Below are 21,276 nucleotides of genomic sequence, written 5' to 3'. Positions count from 1 at the left end.
CGCATTGAATCAGTCTGTCTGTGTCGTCTGCTGTCCCGTAGAGTCCAAATAGTCAGTCCGTGTCGTCTCCTGTTCCATCGCGTCAACTCAGTCCGTCTGTGTCTCGTCTTCACCTTCTTCGTCAACCGCCTCCCCACTATTTTCTGATAATTCTGCCCCTTCCTCTTCGACTCGTACAACTACCAATATCGAATCATCTCTAGCACCGTCCCCTCAATTACCCATTCCTAACACTCATAAAATGACCACACGGGCCCAACATGGCATACACAAACCTCGTCCCATGCTAAATCTCTCCACCTTAACACACCCTACCATATCTCTGATCCCAAAAACACATTCCCTTGCATTAAATGATCCAAATTGGGTACAAGCCATAACTGATGAATTTGAGGCTCTTATTCAAAATAAGACGTGGGTACTCGTACCCCGTCCAAAATGTGCTAATGTTATTCGTAGGTGGTGGATTTTCAGGCACAAAACAAAGTGAGATGGATCATTTGAGAGGTATAAAGCAAGATTGGTTAGAAACGGGTCTGGACAGCTGGCAGGTGTTGATTGTGGTGAAACATTTAGCCCAGTGGTTAAACCAGCCACCATTCGTGCTGTCCTCAGCATAGCCTTGTCTAAAAATTGGAAAATTCGACAATTGGACGTCAAAAAAGCCTTCTTGCATGGGGATCTTCATGAAACAGTATACATGCACCAACCATTGGGGTTCCAGGATTCTAGGTATCCTGATCATGTCTGTCTGCTCCAGAAATCATTGTATGGCCTCAAGCAGGCACCTCGGGCCTAGTATCAGCGATTCGCCAATTTTTTTCCTTAAGATGGGGTTTTCAAACAGCATTTCTGACAACTCATTATTCGTCTATAGACAAGGCTTTGACACAGCCTACATCCTTCTGTATGTTGATGATATTGTGCTAGTAACCTCTTCTGACAAGCTTCAGGCTTCCGTAATGTCTCAATTGAACTCTGAATTTCTAATGAAAGACTTGGGACCTCTGCATTATTTTTTGGGCATATCAGTAACTCAGTCTCCTAGCTTTATATTCCTATCTCAACGGAAGTATGCATCAGAAATAATTGAAAAAGCCGGCCTCGGAACGTGCAACTCGGCTGCTTATCATGACCCCACCGAATACAGACGCTTGGCTGGTGCCCTTCAATATCTCACTCTCACCCGCCCTGACATATCATATGCGGTTCAACAAATATGCCTATTCATGCACGACCCCAAGACTAGACACATGGCTGCACTTAAACGCATCCCCAGGTATGTTCAGGGTACTCTTGATCTTGGCCTAACACTGCTAGCGTCCTCTCCCAGTCAATTAATTTCATACACGGATGCCGATTGGGCGGGCTGTCCCGATACTCACCGATCAACCTCAGGCTACTGTGTTTTTCTCGGGGACAATCTCATATCTTGGTCAGTAAAATGTCAGCCAACACTGTCCCGATCTAGCGTAGAGGCCGAGTATCGTGGCGTTTCAAACGTGGTATCTGAAACTTGCTGGATCCGCAATCTGCTTCTGGAACTTGGCTGTCCGATTCAGAAATCCTCAATATTACTGTGATAATGTCAGCGCAATGTATCTTGCAGGCAATCCGGTTCAGCACCACCGCACCAAGCACGTGGAAATGGATATTCATTTTGTCCGGGAAAGATTTGCCAAAGGAGAAGTCCGTGTTCTTCATGTTCCTTCTCGCTATCAAATCGCTGACATCTTCACCAAAGACCCACCCTCAGCACTATTTGAAGATTTTAGAAATAGTCTCAACGTTCGACCTCCGAACCTTTCGACTACGGGGGTGTATTAGACTATATATTCATTTATTATTTATCTGTATTATTGACACAGCCTGTTCCTCATCTCTAGCCTAGAATATAGGTTCAGTTGTTGACTATAGTTTTTCACTATAGAGTGAACTGTATTCTGTATATATACTAAACTACACATCAATAACAATCACTGAGAAACATATTGTTACACTATAGTCAATCAATTAAAAGTTATAGAAAATGATTGGTGTTAATAAATAGTTGTGTGCAATTTAATTTATCCAGTGTATTACTTCAAAAATTGTATAAAATTTCTCTCAATCTTTTAAGTTTTTAAATTATTTTCAATAAATTAAAATTTAAAAATTTAGGTAAGAAGGAGCCTGTGAAAAATGAAAATCAGAAAATAGAAAAAAAAATAAGAGAATAGAAGGAGAGAGCTACGAGACGGAGGAGAGAGAGTGAGAGCTGATGAATAATAACAAAAAAATAGACAAGAGCCTAGGATTTAGATAAAAGGCAAGTGGAAAGAAAAGGGGGGCGACTAGAGGTGGACCAAGAAAAAAAAAACCGATAACTGAACCAAAAATTAGTAAGTAGTTTTGCTATAGGGTAGTAAAAATAGTCTGTGATCGGTTTCGGTTTCGGTTTGGAATGTATAACAACAACAGTTAATGGTTAACCGAACCGTTTAATGTATATGTATTTAATATTTATTTATTACTTTGTAATTACATATAAAATAAATATTAATTATATACTTTAATTTAAAATAAATATTTACTTTGGATATTTGAAATTATTTGTATGCTCGAAAAGTGAAAAGATTGGTTCTGTGTCAGGTCATGGTGATATGCTGGATTAAAGGGTTGTTTCGTCGATAGCATTATCTGATGTGGGATGCGTAGTAGCTGTTGTCACAGTAGGGGTCCCTAAGGCGGAATTGTCCTAAAGTAGCCATAGCGTTGATTGCTCTCCTTGTTCTATTGTATGGGCTAATTATCTTAACGAAAATAATCTCCATTCATCTAAGGGTTTTATGGTGAAAAGGGTTAGGGATAGATCTAGGGAAAGGGGGGCAGTGGTTTGTGGTGAGGGGGTGTGTAGACACCGAGTCGGAGGACCTGTGACGAAAACCTGAAAACAAGACGGTTGAAGCGATTGATTCCGGAAGTTTTGAAAAAATATATAAAGAATAATAAGCGAAGGAAAATCGGCGGCACGGGACGTGCGCTCGGCGTCCGTCGGACGCAACGCGAGTGGCACGCTCTCGACGTCCGAGCAATGCCCGGGTCCGGTGGCACGGTGCGCGCTCTCGTGGGCCGCTGAGCACACGCGCCCGGTAGAGCGAAGCGCGCGTTCGGCGGCCGCGACGTGTGAGCGTCCGACGGCGCGGAACGCGCGCTCGGCGGCCGCGGGGTACGCACGCCCGACGGCGCGAGGCACGCCCCGAGGGTCGTCGAGCGGACGCCCAACCACGTCGGGCGAACGCCCAACGACCGTTGGGCGAACGCCCGACGAAGGTTGGGCGCGGGCGCCCAACCTTGCGTTGGGCGCTCGCCCAACGCTGTTGGGCGATCGCCCAACAAATGTTGGGCGGCCGCCCAACAAGGTTGGGCGGTAGCCCAACACAAGGTTGGGCGGCCGCCCAACCCCAATGGGCGACGCCCAATTTCCTTTGGGCGTCGCCCATTGGTCCGGGGACCCGTTTGCCTATAAAAGGCACGGATCCCCATGCAAAAGAGGGAGGGATTTTTGGAGAGAGCTTTCTCACTCTAAACATTTTTAGAGAGAGAGAGTGAATTTTTTTGAGAAAAATATTTTTTTCTCAAAAATTCCAAATTTCCTAAAGTTCAATTTTTACTAAATTTTCATTAAAAAACGGAAGATCGTGGTTCGTGGAATCAATCGGCTTCGACTGTCAGATACCTAATTTAAGGTATTATCCGAGGACTAGACTCTCTTTTATTTTATTTTATTTATCTTCTTCTCCTATTTATTTTTATGTTATAGTTTTTTATTTATTTAGTTATTTATTTATGTTGTCACATTTTATTTAATTAGCGTATTTATTTAATTTCCATTTCGTGTTGAATAAAATTCGGTTTTGTTTTAAAATAAAAAATCTCGTTTTGATATCCCAATACGAACCGTGATCCGATAAAAAGGTAGTTCGGGTATCGAAAACGTTGTAATTACAAGTTTTTAAAAGAAATTCTCAAATAATGATTTGAAATAAAAAACGTCGTTTAGGAACTTCCGTTTTCGACTATGATCCATTTTTGGTAGTTCGGAAATCCAAAACGACTGCATTAGATTTAATTTAAAGCTTTCGAATAAATCTGGAAAATATTGGAGTGCTGCTGTAATTTGTCATTTCTGTCACTAAATGCTGTTTACCGACGGATTTTCCGTCGGTAAATCTGCCAAAACGGAAAAGATGCCATTTCAGTCCCTTTTTCTTAACTTTTAAGCTTTTAATCCTTAATATATATATGTATAGTTATGTAATATATGTTTTTTCAAATTATTTTAGACCTTTAGTATATGTAATTATTTTAGAATATTTGTATGCTTGTTCATTATTATCCTATTTTACAATATAAGTATATGTATATATGTGTCTTTCTTTTTATTCATTTGGGCTCTATTAGATTCTATTTTGAAGATTATTTACTTGGATATTTTGGGAAATAATTAATATATATTAGTATATGTTATTTTTGATATTTAAAACTATAATAGATATGTATATATATAGTTTTGGGATATTTGGATTATTTTAGTGGTTATTGAAGGAAATTATTTTTGGATGAATATTATTTTCTTAGTTATAGGATTTACTTACTATTTTCACATTTTTAAAGTATAGATATATTGTACCTACTATTTTTATATACATATAGTTTTTTTTGTATAAATTTTTATTTTCTTATTCTATTTTTGATTTAAATATATATATATATGCTAGAATTACTTTCTTTATTCTTTGGACCATTCATGGGTCCATGTTTCATATGGGCTTTATTTGAGTATGAGCCTTGGTTTAAATGGGTTTACTATTGCAAGTATAATAGGTAGAGAGTCCATTAAATAAGAGAGGAAAATAAATCACAAAAAGAGCTTTCAATATAATTATTTAAACTAATGGATTTTTAGAGTTTCCTAATGTAAGTAAATAGAGTTGTTTTTGTTAACATTTCAAATCATTTCTCAAAACACCACGTCTTAAAATCTTAGTCCGTTCCAACGGCGGATTAAGCGAACATTATAATTAAAATCGTTTTCTTTGTGAATAATAGAGTTTTGAATCGTTTTCTTAAATGATTTGTATAAAATAAAATTGACTTGTATGTTTAACCACGTTTTCTTATCAAAGGTTTTTTTTATCTCAATGTTTTCAAACACTCGAGTCGTTCCAACGGCGATTCGGGTAAACTTCATCAAACGGGGTTTTAAAACGCACCTAAATCGTTCCAACGGCGATTAAGGTGCGAACCATGTAAATAAAATCGTTATGGGAACAAGTTAGTGTAGAATAAACACACAACATGACCTTTAAATGCGGTTGTAAATAAATCACTTCTTTCTCCCCCTCTCTGTGTATGTATAACGTAAATGGGTGATTCTTTACTAATATGGCTTTTCAATAATATATGCTCAAAACGGTTTCTAAAAAGAGAAAGAAAAGGGTTTCAAATGAATTTTAAACTTAAAGAAGTATACGATTAGTCCGTTATCGCCTAACATGCTGAGTAGGAGGCCGGTGGTTCATAACCGGGCGATGTCGGGGTGCCTAGTAGCCTTTCTCCGGAAAGGAGCTAGCCTTCTCGGCTCGTACCTAAGTTTCCCAAACCCACACCTGTCTCCCGCAAGGGATCGGTGTTCATTTTCCCATTCGTGGGTGGCGACTCTTCCATATCTCCGAGCTCCGGTCCTGCCGAGCTGCTTGATTCCACGTTTGGTTGCTTTCGGCGCCAATCACCGCTTACGTCGCCATGAGGTTGTCCACCCCCCGTCCGCCCGGGAGATTAAGCCGCAGCACCTCGTCTAACAAGTGGCGACTCTGCTGGGGAAGCGAGAAATTTGATTCCGGAAGGCGTGTATTAAGCCCTTAACGGGGACGGATCGTTTTACTTCTTTTCGTATGCATTCATGTGCATTATTGCAAACCCTTTGGGTAATTTCCGCGAAACCTCTAGCGAGAGTCCATTCGTCGCTCGAAAGAGGCTAGCGTAAGTTCCCCCTTACAGTAAGGCGCCAGAGGGTCCCCAGCCATTCGTTAGGGGCGAATCTGTGCGGTCCTGTGAGGTCCCGTGGTCAGCCGTGTCAGCATATAGTAGCCTTAGAAGTTTTCATAGGATCACCCGTTACTATTTTTGATGTGATAAATGAATCAGTTCGTGTTTTCAAACCGCCATGATACGTGTCTAATCCTAAAGTATGTAAAGAAAATGAGACGATGCGTTAATATATACTCATGAATCGACATACTAATTACCCTGAAACATCGAAACAATTTGAACTAAAGACGACTTAGTTATCTCGTATGAATGAACATGTGCGACCCGCCTTGTCCCTTTCGGCGTCCCGACGAAGGCACGTGTTCAGGAAATACGTTATGACGTAAGCACATATTAGTATGAATCGGTTCGGTGTTAAGGATAGTTACATTTCGATACAAAAGACTATATTAACGAGTAGCCGTTATTCACATTCTTTAGATAAATTGGGATAAAAAGAGATCACGACGAAACAAAAACGAAGAACATTTCTGTTTTGAACGACCTTGTTGTAACGTAAAAAGTTTCGCACAAGTAGCCCGTCCCTTCCGAATAAAAGACGAGCTCTTACGTTATGCCTTGTGTCATTCTTAAGAGAAATGGACGTGTCTGCAAAAGGTGACTAAGAAAATAAAAAGACGAAAATGAACTAAACGACCAAAATCATTCTGAATCTACGATATATGTTAATCCCACGAGTAGTTAAAGAAAATAAACCAATGCCGTTGAATACGTGCCTCGAATGAGTGTATACCCCGTTTAAAATCTCGAAGCCGAATTAAGCCAAACCATATAATTGCGTCATATGGACGAGACTGCGGGTTTTGACTAACGACTCGATCATTTCGACCGTTACCAAAACTGCAAGAAATATGGCCCGATGTACGTGTTTGCTTAATTCGCGCCTAAAGGAAAGAGAACGGTAATATCCTCGCCTCGAATAAACATGCGATTCAACGAAACGTTGATTTTCTATAACCACACTGAGATGATATATCCCGTGGGTTGGGAGGAACAAAGAGTTGTAATTAGCCGAAAGATTATCGTGCGCTCAAAATAAGACTCGCCGTCTTTTCACGTAGCAAAATGAGCAAACGAATCCTCGACGCTAAGAACAAACACGTTACGCGATGAGTCCGTTCCCTAAAATAAAATCCAAAAGTGATTCCATCACTAAATAAACACGTGGTTATGTCTCTCGATAGATCCAAAAGATCCCGTTGTAATCCAAAAATCGAGACACGATCCCGCGCGAACAAAAGGGAACGAGTCATTGACAATAACGAACGATTGGACTAGAAGAATAACTCGTACCACGTCTAAAAACTGAGATGCGCTCAAAGGAAGTCAAAACCCAAACTAATGCGTCTCGCAAAATGACAAAAGACGAGTTATTCTGAAAGGACAATCCAACTTGGTCGATTTCTTAGTCACTGAACGTGGATACGTCAAAAATTAATTGTATTGTCTGATGGGTGATTTACTTTTCCGCAATAATCGACGGCATCACGCGTCCCCTGGACCGCAATGTGAGCCCCAAACCAAAATCCTAGGAAAGAGACCTGGACCAATGAGTGTGTGGAGGAATAAGGGTGTAAGAGAGATGTTGTGATACGTGTAATTAGACTGACATTTGTTCTTCTTATCTTATATATCCGTAAATAAATAAACGCACACACCACGAATCATGCATATAAAATCATGCATACATACTAATGGATACCGTTCGCGCAGACGTCATCATTAAGTGGTTGTGGGTTCGCGAGAGTAATCGGCTTGTCAGGCACTTTGATCAGCTACGAGTAGACAGTTCCGAATCAGTAGTTGTGGCTTCTGAATCATCTTCATCCGGGTATACTCAGTCTTCCGTCAGTATGTCTGCGACCGACGAGAAAGTGGCTGAATTGGAGAATTCTGTGAACAATATCAATGATCAGCCGGCCGCGATCTTGGCCTAGCTAGCTGAGTTAGCACTGAAGGACAATAAGAGTGGTAGTAAGCGTGCTGAGAATGAGGTGAACGATGGCCCTCTCTTTGGGAATGAGGAGGATTATCAGGATTAAATCCGAAAACAGCTAGAGAAAGAGAAAGCTAAGGAAGAGGAGTGGAAGCAACACATCACACAGGAAGTGCAGGACTTGCGTGGAGGAAGTTCCGGAAGTCAGGACTTTTATAACTTGAAGAATTGTTTGTCGGCAACAGCTTTGCCTTTGAAATTTCGGCTCCTTGACATGAAAAAGTTCGATGGAATGGGAGATCCCACCACCGCTCACATGAATCAATATGTTGCTGTGATGAAGCACACGATCCTGACTGAGGATCAAGTCCTAGGGCTGTTTAACACCTACCTAGAGGGGGCTGCCCTCACATGGTTCCATGCATTGCGGATGGTGACAAAGAGGGATTGGAAAGAATTAGCGAAGTCATTCATCGCTCAGTATAGCTTTAATACCATGCTTGAGGTCACTTTGAAAGAGTTAGAGAGCACTAAGCAACAGGCTGGGGAATCCTTTTCCGATTTTGTGAAAAGATGGAGGGCTAAGGCCGCAGTGATGAAACAAAAGCCGCTCGAGCAGGATCAGATCTGAATGGTGGTTGGCAACACGTTGTCGTATATCAAGAATGAGTTGCGGTATATGCCATTTACTGATTTCAATCAGATGTATAGTTGTGCCGTGACTGTTGAAGGGGATTGGGAGCCAAAGAAAGCTTATACCAAGTGGACGAAGTCTGGATATAGTGCCGGAGGGCCTAGTGCGGGTACGGAATCCGCAGCAGTGAAAGTGGTTGATCTTAATGCTATTGAAAAGAGGCGGTTCGCCAAGTTCGATCAGACCTACGCAAAAGTTTTTGAGCGTCTGCAGAAAAAGGGATTGTTGAAAGCCCTTACCCCGTATAACAAAGCTCAACCTACTCCGCAGATACAGGCTAGAGGGTATTGTGAATTCCATAGCAGTTATGGGCATACAATAGAGAATTGTGAGAGGCTGAAACATGAAATCCAAGATTTAATCGAGGAGAAAAAGATAGCTGATCCTTCATCAGCGAACCCTTCCACTAGGCGTAATCCATTGCCTAATCATAGGGTAAGCATGATCGGAATGGGTCTGACAGAACGTGTAGTGATGGAATCCTTCGAGGAGAATGTAGAGGAGTTGTTGGACTCCGACGAAAAGAACAATGTGGGAAATGGTCTATATATGTCCTTCCTTGGCGAGGAACAGGAGAATGAACTAATGGATGAAGGGTTGGACGGTGGAGCACCGTATGATGAAGATAGTGCCGAAGAGACCGGGGAAGGGTCGTCTCGGACTATTGTGCCAGAATTGGGTCTGTTTAGTGGTGGAGAAAACCCCGAGGTGCACTTGCGTGAATATATGCGCGATATGTTTGTCGAATCCTTCGGGGTGGATGAGATTGCTCAGTGGTTTCACCATTCGCTGATAGGCGAGCCTTTGGAATGGTTCCACTCATTACCCGACTCTTGCAAGCATGATTGGGATCAATTATCAGATTTATTCTTAGAAAAGTACCAAAGAGCCGAGGACAGGGCCGCAGAGTGCTTCGCAATGCAGATTGGACCTATCAAGCGTCCGCTACCGAGGGTTAGCAAATATAATGGCAATAAGGACCCTACGGAGCACCTTCACTTCTACTTATCAGCTATGGCACCCTTGGGTTTTAAAGAGGAAGAGATCACTAGCTTGTTTTGCAATTCGTTGATGGATGAACCGTTAATGTGGTACATGTCGTTGCCAATGTATGTCAAGACCGATTGGGCAGCAATGACGAAGAGATTTATCAAGGAGTATACAGTATGGATGCTAGCAGAGCAAACCCCTGATTCTCCGTCTTACCAAACACCTGATGCGGTGTTAGCAATGCTTAGGTATGGTGGATACCAGGATCCTGTGGAGCACGCGAGGTTGTTCCGCAATCATATGTATGATGCCGGATTTCCGCAATGTGAGTTGCATGAACATTTTCCGGAAACCTTGATGGGTGAAGCCTTATTGTGGCATCAAGGCCTATCAGAGGAGGAAATGGGTCATTGGGTACCGCTCAGGAGTGCCTTTGTGGTAAGATATGAGATGTATGTTCCATGGACGGGATCCCTGGAGGATCTGGATAGGATCAGGCAGTTCCCCGAGGAACCATTTATGGACTATGCTAGGAGGTGGAGGCACCGTTATGAGCAGTGTCATGAAACAATGAGCGATAAGGTGCAGCTTATGTGCATACAACGAGGTGCTATTCCGTTGGCCGCCAGAAGGATGAGTAGAGTGTCCCTCTGGGATTATGATGAGTTGATAGGTTGGGCCTTGTATGGATCGGCGGATCGCTTTTACTTGAATCCAAATGTTCCTCACGTCATGGATTTAATGGTTGTGGACATTTGGGAGAGTTCTTCGGACGAGGAAGATGCCAATCGGAGGGTTCCTATTAATATTTGGGACGAATCAGATGATGAGCCGGAAATTGCGGTAATGATGAGATCAGGCCGTGTGGCCGAGGGGAAGGCACCTATGATAGCAACCGAGATTGGAGAAGGGTCGGCTCCTAAGCCCGATGACCAAGTTCTTGAGCAGTTGAAGAAGACACAAGCTAAGTCTATAGTCTGGGAAGTTCTATGCCATTCTAAGTACCATCGTGAGAACTTGATGAAAGAATTGCAGAATCTGGTTATTTCCACCGATACTGAGCCGACAGCGCTAGTAGGGGCAATTATGGCCCGAAAGAAGACTAGATCACATTTACTGATGAGGATCTCCCAGAAGAGGGGAAGGCTCACAATAAGCCTTTGTAGATCCGAGCAGAAATTAACGGAAAGAAGACTAGTTGCGTGATGGTCGATGATGGATCAGCCATTAATGTTTGTCCTTTGAAACTCTTGTCGAAGTTGGGAGTAGAAAGAGGGGACCTAACGGCCTCGGAAACTGTGATAAGGGCTTATGATGATAGCCGTAGGCACATTGAAGGAGTCTTCAAGGCCAAGTTGAAAGTGGGGCCGCATGAAGAAGAAACTGAGTTCATGGTGTTGGATATCCCGGTAACCTTTGCTATATTGTTGGGACGCCCATGGTTCCACAAGTTGGGAGGTGTGCCCTCCACGCTCCATCAGATGATCAAGTTCCCCTTCGGGGAGGAGATAGTGACAATCAGAGCTGAGAAATTGAGCTCGGTGGCAGCATTGGGGATTGAGCCTCAGCTTTTCTTCGGGTTCCAAGTGTCCGGGATTTACGAGTCAATCATGACCACCGACGTGGTGAAGATGATGAAGGGAGGTTTCATCCCAGGAATGGGCTTAGGAGCACACCATCAAAGGTTGCCAGAATTTTCGGATTTTAAGAGTCAGAAAACTCGGAGGGGTTTGGGATATGAGCAGGGAGGTCCGTCCAATGTGAGTGGTAAAGGAAAATTGGGCCTGAGGAAGTACTTCGTGAACGAGGGGCATGGAAAGGCATATTCGGGGACCCCCGAGGCATGGACTAGCACAGAAGGGAAGATTCTGCCGGGGTTCGAAATCTTCAATGATGTTGCCGACTGGGGCAAAGGAAAGGCGAGCTGCTTTGTCGAGGAGATTATGATGCTGGATTTGAATGCCGAGGAGCAAGTCATCACCATTGAAGCAACTGCGGGAGCGGTGGACGAGCCTAGTACCTCCAAAGTTCATGAGAAACCCGAGGACCTCGATGATGAAAATTGTATTACTGCTTTGTTCGAATCAGATGATGTAATCACCCATGCTATCAATGAAATGAATTCTGATTTTGCTTACTTGCTTGATGTTGATCATGATCATTCCATGCATTCTCATTCATATAACATGCCTACATTTGAAATCAATACAATAGAAATGTCAACTTTCAATCTTGGTACGGATGAAAATCCTAAACTTATACAAATTGCTCAAGAATTAACTATTGAAGAGAGGAAAGAATTTGAGAGAATAATTAAAAAATACGAAATAGTGTTTGCTTGGACATACGAAGACATGCCTGGAATTGATCAATCTATCGTAACTCACCGCATTCCAACTTACCCCGAAGCAAAGCCCGTAAAGCAGAAGCTCCGACGTATGAGACCAGAATGGGCAGATAAGATCAGAGAGGAGGTGAAGAAGCAGTTAGAAGAAGGATTCATCGAAGTGATCGAATATCCCCCTTGGGTCGCAAATGTGGTGCCAATCGCAAAAAAGGACGGCAAAGTGAGGATGTGCGTCGATTACAGAGATCTTAACAAGGCATGCCCCAAGGATGAGTTCGCATTGCCTCATATCGACGTATTGATCGACAGTGCAACGTCAAGTGTATTACACACGAATGTGGATGGTTTCATGGGCTACATGCAAGTTCAGATGGCTGAAAAGCACAAAGCAAAAACCTCGTTCACAACTGAGTGGGGGACATACTGTTACAGAGTAATGTCGTTTGGTTTGAAAAATGCCGGGGCAACTTACCAGCGAATGGCCACAGCACTGTTCCATGATATGATACACAAGGAGGTAGAAGTCTATGTGGACGATATGATGGTCAAATCAGAGATAAGAGAAGGGCATTTTGCCGCGCTTGAGAAGTTTTTGGCCCGAATTGCAGAATTCAAGCTAAGGTTAAACCCGAAGAAGTGCTTTTTCGGCGTTTTGTCGGGGAAAATCTTAGGCTATGTAATCGGAAATAAGGGAATCGAGGTAGATCCTGATAAAGTGAAGGCTATACAGGAGATGCCGGCGTCGAGAAATGAGAAGGAAGTGAGAGGGTTTCTGGGGCAGGTTCAGTATATCAGTCGGTTCATAGCAAGACTCACCGCAATCTGCGAGCCAATCTTTAAGTTGCTAAGGAAAGACCAACCCGCTATTTGGAATGATAAGTGTCAGCAAGCTTTGGAGAGCGTCTGGAGATATTTGTCTAATCCGCCAGTGCTGAGACCGCCTAAACTGGGAAAGCCGCTTCTCCTCTACGTAGCAATTGAGGAGCGATCTATTGGGGCAATGTTGGCTCAAGAGGGAGACACCGGTGTGGAGCACGCGGTGTATTATTTGAGTAAGAAATTCCTGGGGTACGAGCTCAAGTACAACATGATCGAAAAGACATGTGTGGCAGTGGTATGGTTGACAAAGAAACTGCGGCACTATTTCCAATCGTATAAAGTGATCATTATTTCTCGGATGGACCCCGTGAAGTATCTATACCGAACTCCATCCTTGACGGGGAAGTTAGCCAGATGGTTGTTGCTTTTATCCGAGTTTGACATTGAATATGTGACGAAGAAGGTTATCAAAGGGAGGGCCGTGGAAGAATTTCTGGCCAACCAACCCCTGAATGCAGAGGAAGAAGAGATAAGTTATGATTTCCCCGATGAGCACTTGAACGCAATCGAAGTCATACCGTGGAAAATGTTCTTCGACGGAGCAGTTAATTCGAATGGAGCTGGAGTAGGAGTACTACTCACCTCACCAGAAGGAGAAAGGATCCCGATGGCCAAGAAGTTGTCGTTCCCTCTTACCAATAATATGGCCGAGTATGAAGCGTGCATTTATGGTCCAGAGTCATTAGCAGCACTGGGAGCATCATATGTCAAAATTTAGGGTGACTCCAAGTTGATCATCGAACAGGCACAAGGAAACTGGGAAGTAAGGGAAGAAAGGCTACGTCCATATCTAGATCAGCTAGAAGGGTTGGCACAAAGATTCAAGGAATGTCGTTTCTATCATATTCCTCGAGCACAGAACCAGGCGGCGGATGCTTTGGCCACTTTGGTGTCTGTTTGGGACAACCCCCGGAACCTTGCCTCGAAACCATTGGTATTGAGGAGATCTCACAAACCATGCTACGAGGACGTAATGCTGTTAGGGGCAGATGAAAAATCGTGGTATTTCGATATCGTGAACTTAATGAAAGATGGGACATATCCGGCAGAGTCAGAACCTAGGGATCAAGCTGTGATTAGAAGGCTAGCTCGTCAGTTCGTCATCCACAACGACTTGCTTTACAAAAGGCACATTGATGGATTACAACTAAGATGCTTGGATGCGGGAGAAGCCCGCGAGGCAATGGAATCAGTACATTCAGGAATTTGTGGAGCCCATATGGGAGGAGCAGTACTAGCTAAGAAAATTATTAGGCAAGGCTTCTATTGGCTCACCATGGAAAGAGATTGTAACGAGTATGCGAAGAAATGTCACGATTGTCAAATCCACGGCGATTGCAGTCATCTTCCGGCCATGGAATTACATGTGTTAGCACCTATTTGGCCATTCGCTGCCTGGGCATTGACATCATCGGCGAAGTAAGACTTAACGCTTCAAATGGACATAAGTTTATTGTTTTCGCCATCGATTATTTCACCAAGTGGGTAGAAGCAGAGTCGTTTAGCAAACTGGGATCCAAGCAAATGAGAAAGTTCATTGAAAAACACTTGATCACCAGGTTCGGAGTGCCTCATCACATGATTACGGATAACGGGGTCCAGTTTTAGGGGGAAGTAAGGAATCTTTTCCGAGAATATGGCATTGAACATCATAGATCTTCTCCGTACCGTCCACAAGCTAATGGGGCAGTAGAAGTAGCTAATAAGAACCTTAAAAGGATTCTCGTAAAGACGGTGGAATCACATCGGAACTGGCATGAGCATCTCCCACTCGCATTGTGGGCTTATCGCACGACAATTAGAACCTCGACTGGGGCAACGCCATTCTCCTTGGTATACGGAACAGAAGCAGTCCTGCCGATTGAGATCGAAAAGCGATCATTGAGAATCGCAGTGGAGGCAGAAATTCTCGAGGCGGAATGGGTGAAGATGCGATGTGAGCAGTTGGCTCTAGTTGACGAGAAAAGGATGGAAGCCCTTTACCACGTACAGTTATATCAAAGAAGGATGGCTCGGGCTTTCAATAAAAAAGTCAAGACCAGCCCTATCAAAGAAGGAGATTTGTTGCTGAAACAAATCCGTGTGACGCACACCGACCCAAGGGGGAAGTTTAGGCCTAACTGGGAAGGGCCATTCGTCGTGAAGAAGATACTAAGCAAAGGAGCGGTGAAGTTAACCACAATGGACGGCATGGAATTCTCCGAACCTACCAACCTGGATAGGCTTAAGAAATACTTTTCGTAAAAAAAAAAAAAAAAATAAAGAAAAATTCCCGATAGGTTGAAAACCCGCAAAGGGCGACCTATGCAACAATAAGGGAAATCCCAATGGGTGAAAACCCGAAAGGGCACTCATTTAAAAATTCCGGGATAGTAAAAGGAGAGGAGAAAAATCACCGGGATCCGAAAACCGAAAGGCGGGTCCTGGTAACAATAGTTATGACTTGAGCAATTACAAAAACAATGTATAAGAGACTAAGTATTTCTGTTGTTTGTAAATAAATAAAGGGCATGAATATATTTGACGAGAATGATTGGAATCATCATAATCTACTGAATGCATGGTAATGTGAATCACGAGTTATACATTTCCTACCCTACTTTTCACAAAAAGCCTACCTACTATCCACCCCACTCCCTATACATCAGCTATACAGCGGGGAAACTCCAATAAAAGCTACAAAGCAATAATGAAAGCTACAAAGCAATACATAACGAGCCTAATACGGAGGGAAGTCCCAGTAGTCCTCAAAATCTCTCAGGTGTGATGCCCGCTCCGCAGATAGTGCCTCCTCGGCAGCACGCGCTCTCTCATCAGAAACTCGCGCTCTCTCATCAGAGGCGCGTGCTCTCTCATCAGAAGCTCGTGCTCTCTCCTCTGCAGCAAGGCGCCTGATCGACTCATCACGCGCCCTCTCCTCGACGGCAAGGCGACCCTCAGTCTCCCATCGCATCATCCCTGACCAGTGATCATTTCTCTCCTGATACACCTGACCAACCCGGGCGTCGGCCTCCCGCACCAACTCGCTCTGCCTCCGCTCGTGGGCATGCAGATCACTCTACAGAAAAAGAAAAAAAAGAATAGATAAAAAGCAGCATAGGCAAAAACATAAATCATACATACATGCATACATTCCACTACACTAAAGTAAAGTAATGATACAGACCAGGTGATCGGTGCAGCGCAAGCTGAGGCGATCTCGTAGGTAACCAGACAGCCCCACGTAATCCGTACAAGTCTCCCTCATGGTTAGAGAAGCGTCTGAGGGATCAAATGGGACCCTCAAGGAGAAGATAGGAGGAGCCGCCTCGAATCCCGCATAAGCTGCCCCGGACTCGTCATAGCAAATCGTGGCATAATCTCTCCCGTAGTCTGGTAGGGGCACGCCTAGGGAAGACCTCTCCGGTCGAGCAGCGCTGGAGGACTCGCCGACGTAGTAGGGCTGCTCGCACACAGGCGTCTGAGCTCGAGTACCAACAAAGAAATCAGATAAATGGGCACTCCTCCAGGACCCCTCCTGCAAAAAAAAAAACAATAAAAACCCCTAAACATCTCATGAATGAAAGGTAAAATAAGAAGGGGGTGGAACCACTTACCGGGACCTCCTCCTGACCGAAGACTGCCGCGACAGCCTCCCTCGAAAAGACATCTACCACCGGATCTACCTCCATCGCTGCCGCCGAGGCATCCCTCGCGCTCAGCAGAGTAGATAAGTAAGGCTCATGGCCCCCGACGTGAATCCACACCGCTCTACCAACAAACCGACGGGTCAAGTCCCGACGAACGGTCGATAAGGGCATGGTCCGCACCGTGAACATAGAGATGGGGATCTCACCCGATGTCCAGTGAGCGTCCCTAACTCCAGTGATGCCTCGATCCCCTAAATACCATGCCCGCACGCAGGGGCCGGTGAGCACGCACTGCTGCTCCTGGATCATCGATACATATGTATAATCGGGGCCGAAGTCGAGGTCGTCCCACCTGAACTTAATCTAAAAAAAATGCACAAAGAGAAAGTCAGAAAGACTCAAACAAAAACCGAGCATGATTAGGCAAAATCTACCTGTGTGAGGGTCAGCGAGTCGATCCAATCTAGGAGCCGTGGTACCGTCCGACTCCTTTCGACGCTCAAGTCAAAATCCCTCCATCGAGTCATGAAAGGCGGCCTCGGTACTCTCGGTCGAGATCGAGACCGGCTGGGAAGGATGTGCCTCTCATACGCCCACACCTGGGGTAAAAACAAGGACTAGGAGTGTGAAAAACGCGAAGAAGATAAGACGGGCAAGTCAAGAAGGCGTCACGTACCAGCAGAGCAAAGGTGTAACCACCGAAATCCTTGCGCTTCCGGCAAGTCAGATCCAAAAACTTGTAGAGAAAGGCTAAGCCTGCCCCCGCCCAATCGTAGGAAGCCGCTGCATCCAAATCGCTGAGTGCCTGAATGAGACCCGCATGTACCTTTCCACCCTTCGTGCGGAAAATCGTCTCACTCAGAGTATACACTAAGAAGCTGCGAACCGCCAAGTCGGTATCGTCTGTCTCGCAGAAATCTCGCTGACTCAAGAGGCTCGCGGTGGAAATAAACTTCGCTGGAGTAGATTTGGCGCATAGGCGAACTCCCGGTCCAATCAAGGTAGCGAGCCTAGCAAGGTCGACCCGTGGTCGCATCATACCGAAATGGAAAGGAACGGGAGTGTTGCTCCCTCGCAACCCTGTACGCAGTGAAAAATCTCGGGGCGAGATGGTCATCTCCCCAAAGGAAAGGTGGAAGGTGTGGGTCGAGTCAACCCACCGCTCACATAAGGCCCGTAGGCCAAAATGATCGCATACTCCATTGGTGCGGGGCAGCGCTGCAATAAAAGGCTCGAAGCCCAACTCACGCATGCGGGCTCTCGCCGCGGCACCTAGCCTATCGTACCACGAGTGAATCTCGGCGGTGGTCCCCGAAATCTCAATGAACTAAAAAGAACAAGACAAGAAAATTTAAATACAGCTCCTAAAGCATGCAATTGATAAGAACGCGTTAAGACTAGGTATTCTTTCATAGAGACATCCGGTCAGTTAGGACCAATTTTCTGTAAAAATCTCTCCTGTAGGGTCATTCACGTAGGGTTTAGTCAATTCTTTAATCCACCCTCGTCTACGGGGACGAGGAGCATAGATTAGGTTTTACTATTTACGTGCATTAGTTAAGTTTTTACTGTTCACGTTTTTACTATTCACGTGCATTAGCTAAGTTTTTACTATTCACGTGCATTAGTTAAGTTTTCACTATTCACGTTTTTACTATTCACGTGCACTATCCACGTCTTCACTATTCACGTTGTTTTTTACTGTTAGCATGCACAAATTCGCAGTGTCACTATTCACATGCATATAACGCGCGTTCTTACAAAAATAAACAAGTGCTACTTGTAAATAAAGGAATTCACGTTTTCTAGCTAGAGTCCTCTAAGGCAGTCTAAGGGTTAGCATGCAAATCATGTTCGGATAGGAATGCTAAAGCCTAGAGTTCGAATCAAATAAAAGTGAGAAATTACTTATCTCGTTGCAGTGTGTCCTGCTCAAATGCGTCGTAGGGTCGTGGAAGGTATCCACTCTATCCAGGTTTACGTAAACCTCGTCCATGCCTCTAGTGCCATCCCATTCATCTAAATCCATCCCGAGAATAATCCAAATTGAAGTCTAGTGAGAGAAAGAAGAGAGAGAAGGTGTGGGGTTGAAATGAAACTCCACCACCTTATATAGGAAAAGGGAATGGCATTCCCGTAAATAGTGAAAAAAGTACGATTTGACATAAAGGTAAAAGGTAAATAATTAATTACTAGGTGCACAGACCTCCGATTTGCAGTCCGTTTCAGTCTGCATTTCTCCCAGACAACGACCAACATTGCCAAGATATGAACTCCAGACAACAGCCAATTTTTACAGAACAGTGACACCAGTCAAAATACAGACAACAGTCGACAGAAAAATAATCATTAGTCTATATGATTCCAGACCACAACACGTTCCCATTAAACCTCCGAGACACTAGCTCCAGACAATGGTGTTTTAAAAGAATTCAGAATCGTTAGAAAGAACTTTTCTACCCTTGAGCCATCTTACCTACGGTTCACGACCGAGGTAGCTTCTTAGCCCTATTACCTACGGTTCACGACCGAGGTAGCTTTTTAGCCATCTTACCTACGGTTCACAACCGAGGTAGATTTTTAGCCATCTTACCTACGGTTCACGACCGAGGTAGCTCTTTAGCCATCTTACCTACGGTTCACGACCGAGGTAGATCTTTAGCCATCTTACCTACGGTTCACGATCGAGGTAGCTTTTTAGCCATCTTACCTACGGTTCACGACCGAGGTAGCTTTTTAGCCATCTTACCTACGGTTCACGACCGAGGTAGCTTTTTAGCCATCTTACCTACGGTTCATGACCGAGGTAGCTTTTTAGCCATCTTACCTACGGTTCACGACCGAGGTAGCTTTTTAGCCATCTTACCTACGGTTCACGACCGAGGTAGCTCTTTAGCCCTCTTACCTACGGTTCACGACCGAGGTAGCTCTTTAGCCATCTTACCTATGGTTCACGACCGAGGTAGCTTTTTAGCCATTTTACCTACGGTTCACGATCGAGGTAGCTTTTTAGCCATCTTACCTACGGCCCACGACCGAGGTTGCTTTTGAGCCATTCTTACCCATAGTCAACGTACGCTAGATTCCGAGAAAAGAACATTCATCGACGGCCACTCCGAAGATGACGATGGAAGGAATCAGAGGACGACACCGGAATGCGCAGCGCAAAGGTCAGGTATGCTCCCTCCTACTCTTTACGTGTCTTTTACTTTTATATGTTTTACATTGCATGTGTTATGTTAGCAAAAAACGTTTTCGAAACACACACATCACTGTCAAAATAGAAAAGTAGGGGCAACTGTAGACACCGAGTCGGAGGACCTGTGACGAAAACCTGAAAACAAGACGGTTGAAGCGATTGATTCCGGAAGTTTTGAAAAAATATATAAAGAATAATAAGCGAAGGAAAATCGGCGGCACGGGACGTGCGCTCGGCGTCCGTCGGACGCACCGCGAGTGGCACGCTCTCGACGTCCGAGCAATGCCCGGGTCCGGTGGCACGGTGCGCGCTCTCGTGGGCCGCTGAGTGCATGCGCCCGGTAGCGCGAAGCGCGCGTTCGGCGGCCGCGACGTGTGAGCGTCCGACGGCGCGGAACGCGCGCTCGGCGGCCGCGGGGTGCGCACGCCCGACGGCGCGAGGCACGCCCCGAGGGTCGTCGGGCGGGCGCCCAACGACCGTTGGGCGAACGCCCGATGAAGGTTGGGCGCGGGCGCCCAACCTTGCGTTGGGCGCTTGCCCAACTCTTGTTGGGCGGCCGCCTAACCCCAATGGGCGACGCCCAATTTCCTTTGGGCGTCGCCCATTGGTCCGGGGACCCGTTTGCCTATAAAAGGCACGGATCCCCATGCAAAAGAGGGAGGGATTTTTGGAGAGAGCTTTCTCACTCTAAACATTTTTAGAGAGACAGTGAATTTTTTTGAGAAAAATATTTTTTTTCTCAAAAATTCCAAATTTTCTAAAGTTCAAATTTTACTAAATTTTCATTAAAAAACGGAAGATCGTGGTTCGTGGAATCAATCGGCTTCGACTGTCAGATACCGAATTTAAGGTATTATCCGAGGACTAGACTCTCTTTTATTTTATTTTATTTATCTTCTTCTCCTATTTATTTTTATGTTATAGTTTTTTATTTATTTAGTTATTTATTTATGTTGTCACATTTTATTTAATTAGCGTATTAATTTAATTTCCATTTCGTGTTGAATAAAATTCGGTTTTATTTTAAAATAAAAAACCTCGTTTTGATATCCCAATACGAACCGTGATCCGATAAAAAGGTAGTTCGGGTATCGAAAACGTTGTAATTACAAGTTTTTAAAAGAATTTCCCAAATAATGATTTGAAATAAAAAAACGTCGTTTAAGAACTTCCGTTTTCGACTATGATCCATTTTTGGTAGTTCGGAAATCCAAAACGACTGCATTAGATTTAATTTAAAGCTTTCGAATAAATCTGGAAAATATTGGAGTGCTGCTGTAATTTGTCATTTCTGTCACTAAATGCTGTTTACCGATGGATTTTCCGTCGGTAAATCTGCCAAAACGTAAAAGATGCCATTTCAGTCCCTTTTTCTTAACTTTTAAGCTTTTAATCCTTAATATATATATGTATAGTTATGTAATATATGTTTTTTCAAATTATTTTATACCTTTAGTATATGTAATTATTTTAGAATATTTGTATGCTTTTTCATTATTATCCTATTTT

General features: G+C 44.1%; 1 protein-coding gene across 1 annotated transcript in view; it reads left to right on the top strand.

Moving 5' to 3' along the window:
* LOC136224093 (GDSL esterase/lipase 1-like) overlaps positions 1 to 2,749 on the top strand; it is a 35,544-nt gene extending 32,795 nt beyond the window's left edge. Inside the window, exon 5 of the mRNA XM_066012347.1 lies at positions 2,632 to 2,749. Coding sequence (XP_065868419.1) covers positions 2,632 to 2,654 — 23 coding nt within the window. The 3' untranslated portion in view covers positions 2,655 to 2,749. The remainder of the gene's footprint in view (positions 1 to 2,631) is intronic.
* The last annotated feature ends 18,527 nt before the right edge of the window (positions 2,750 to 21,276 follow it).

Source organism: Euphorbia lathyris, chromosome 3 (genome assembly GCF_963576675.1).
Source record: "Euphorbia lathyris chromosome 3, ddEupLath1.1, whole genome shotgun sequence".
NCBI lineage: Eukaryota > Viridiplantae > Streptophyta > Magnoliopsida > Malpighiales > Euphorbiaceae > Euphorbia > Euphorbia lathyris.
The sequence above is the reverse complement of the archived record's forward strand: the minus strand, read 5'-3'. Positions and strand labels throughout refer to the sequence as shown.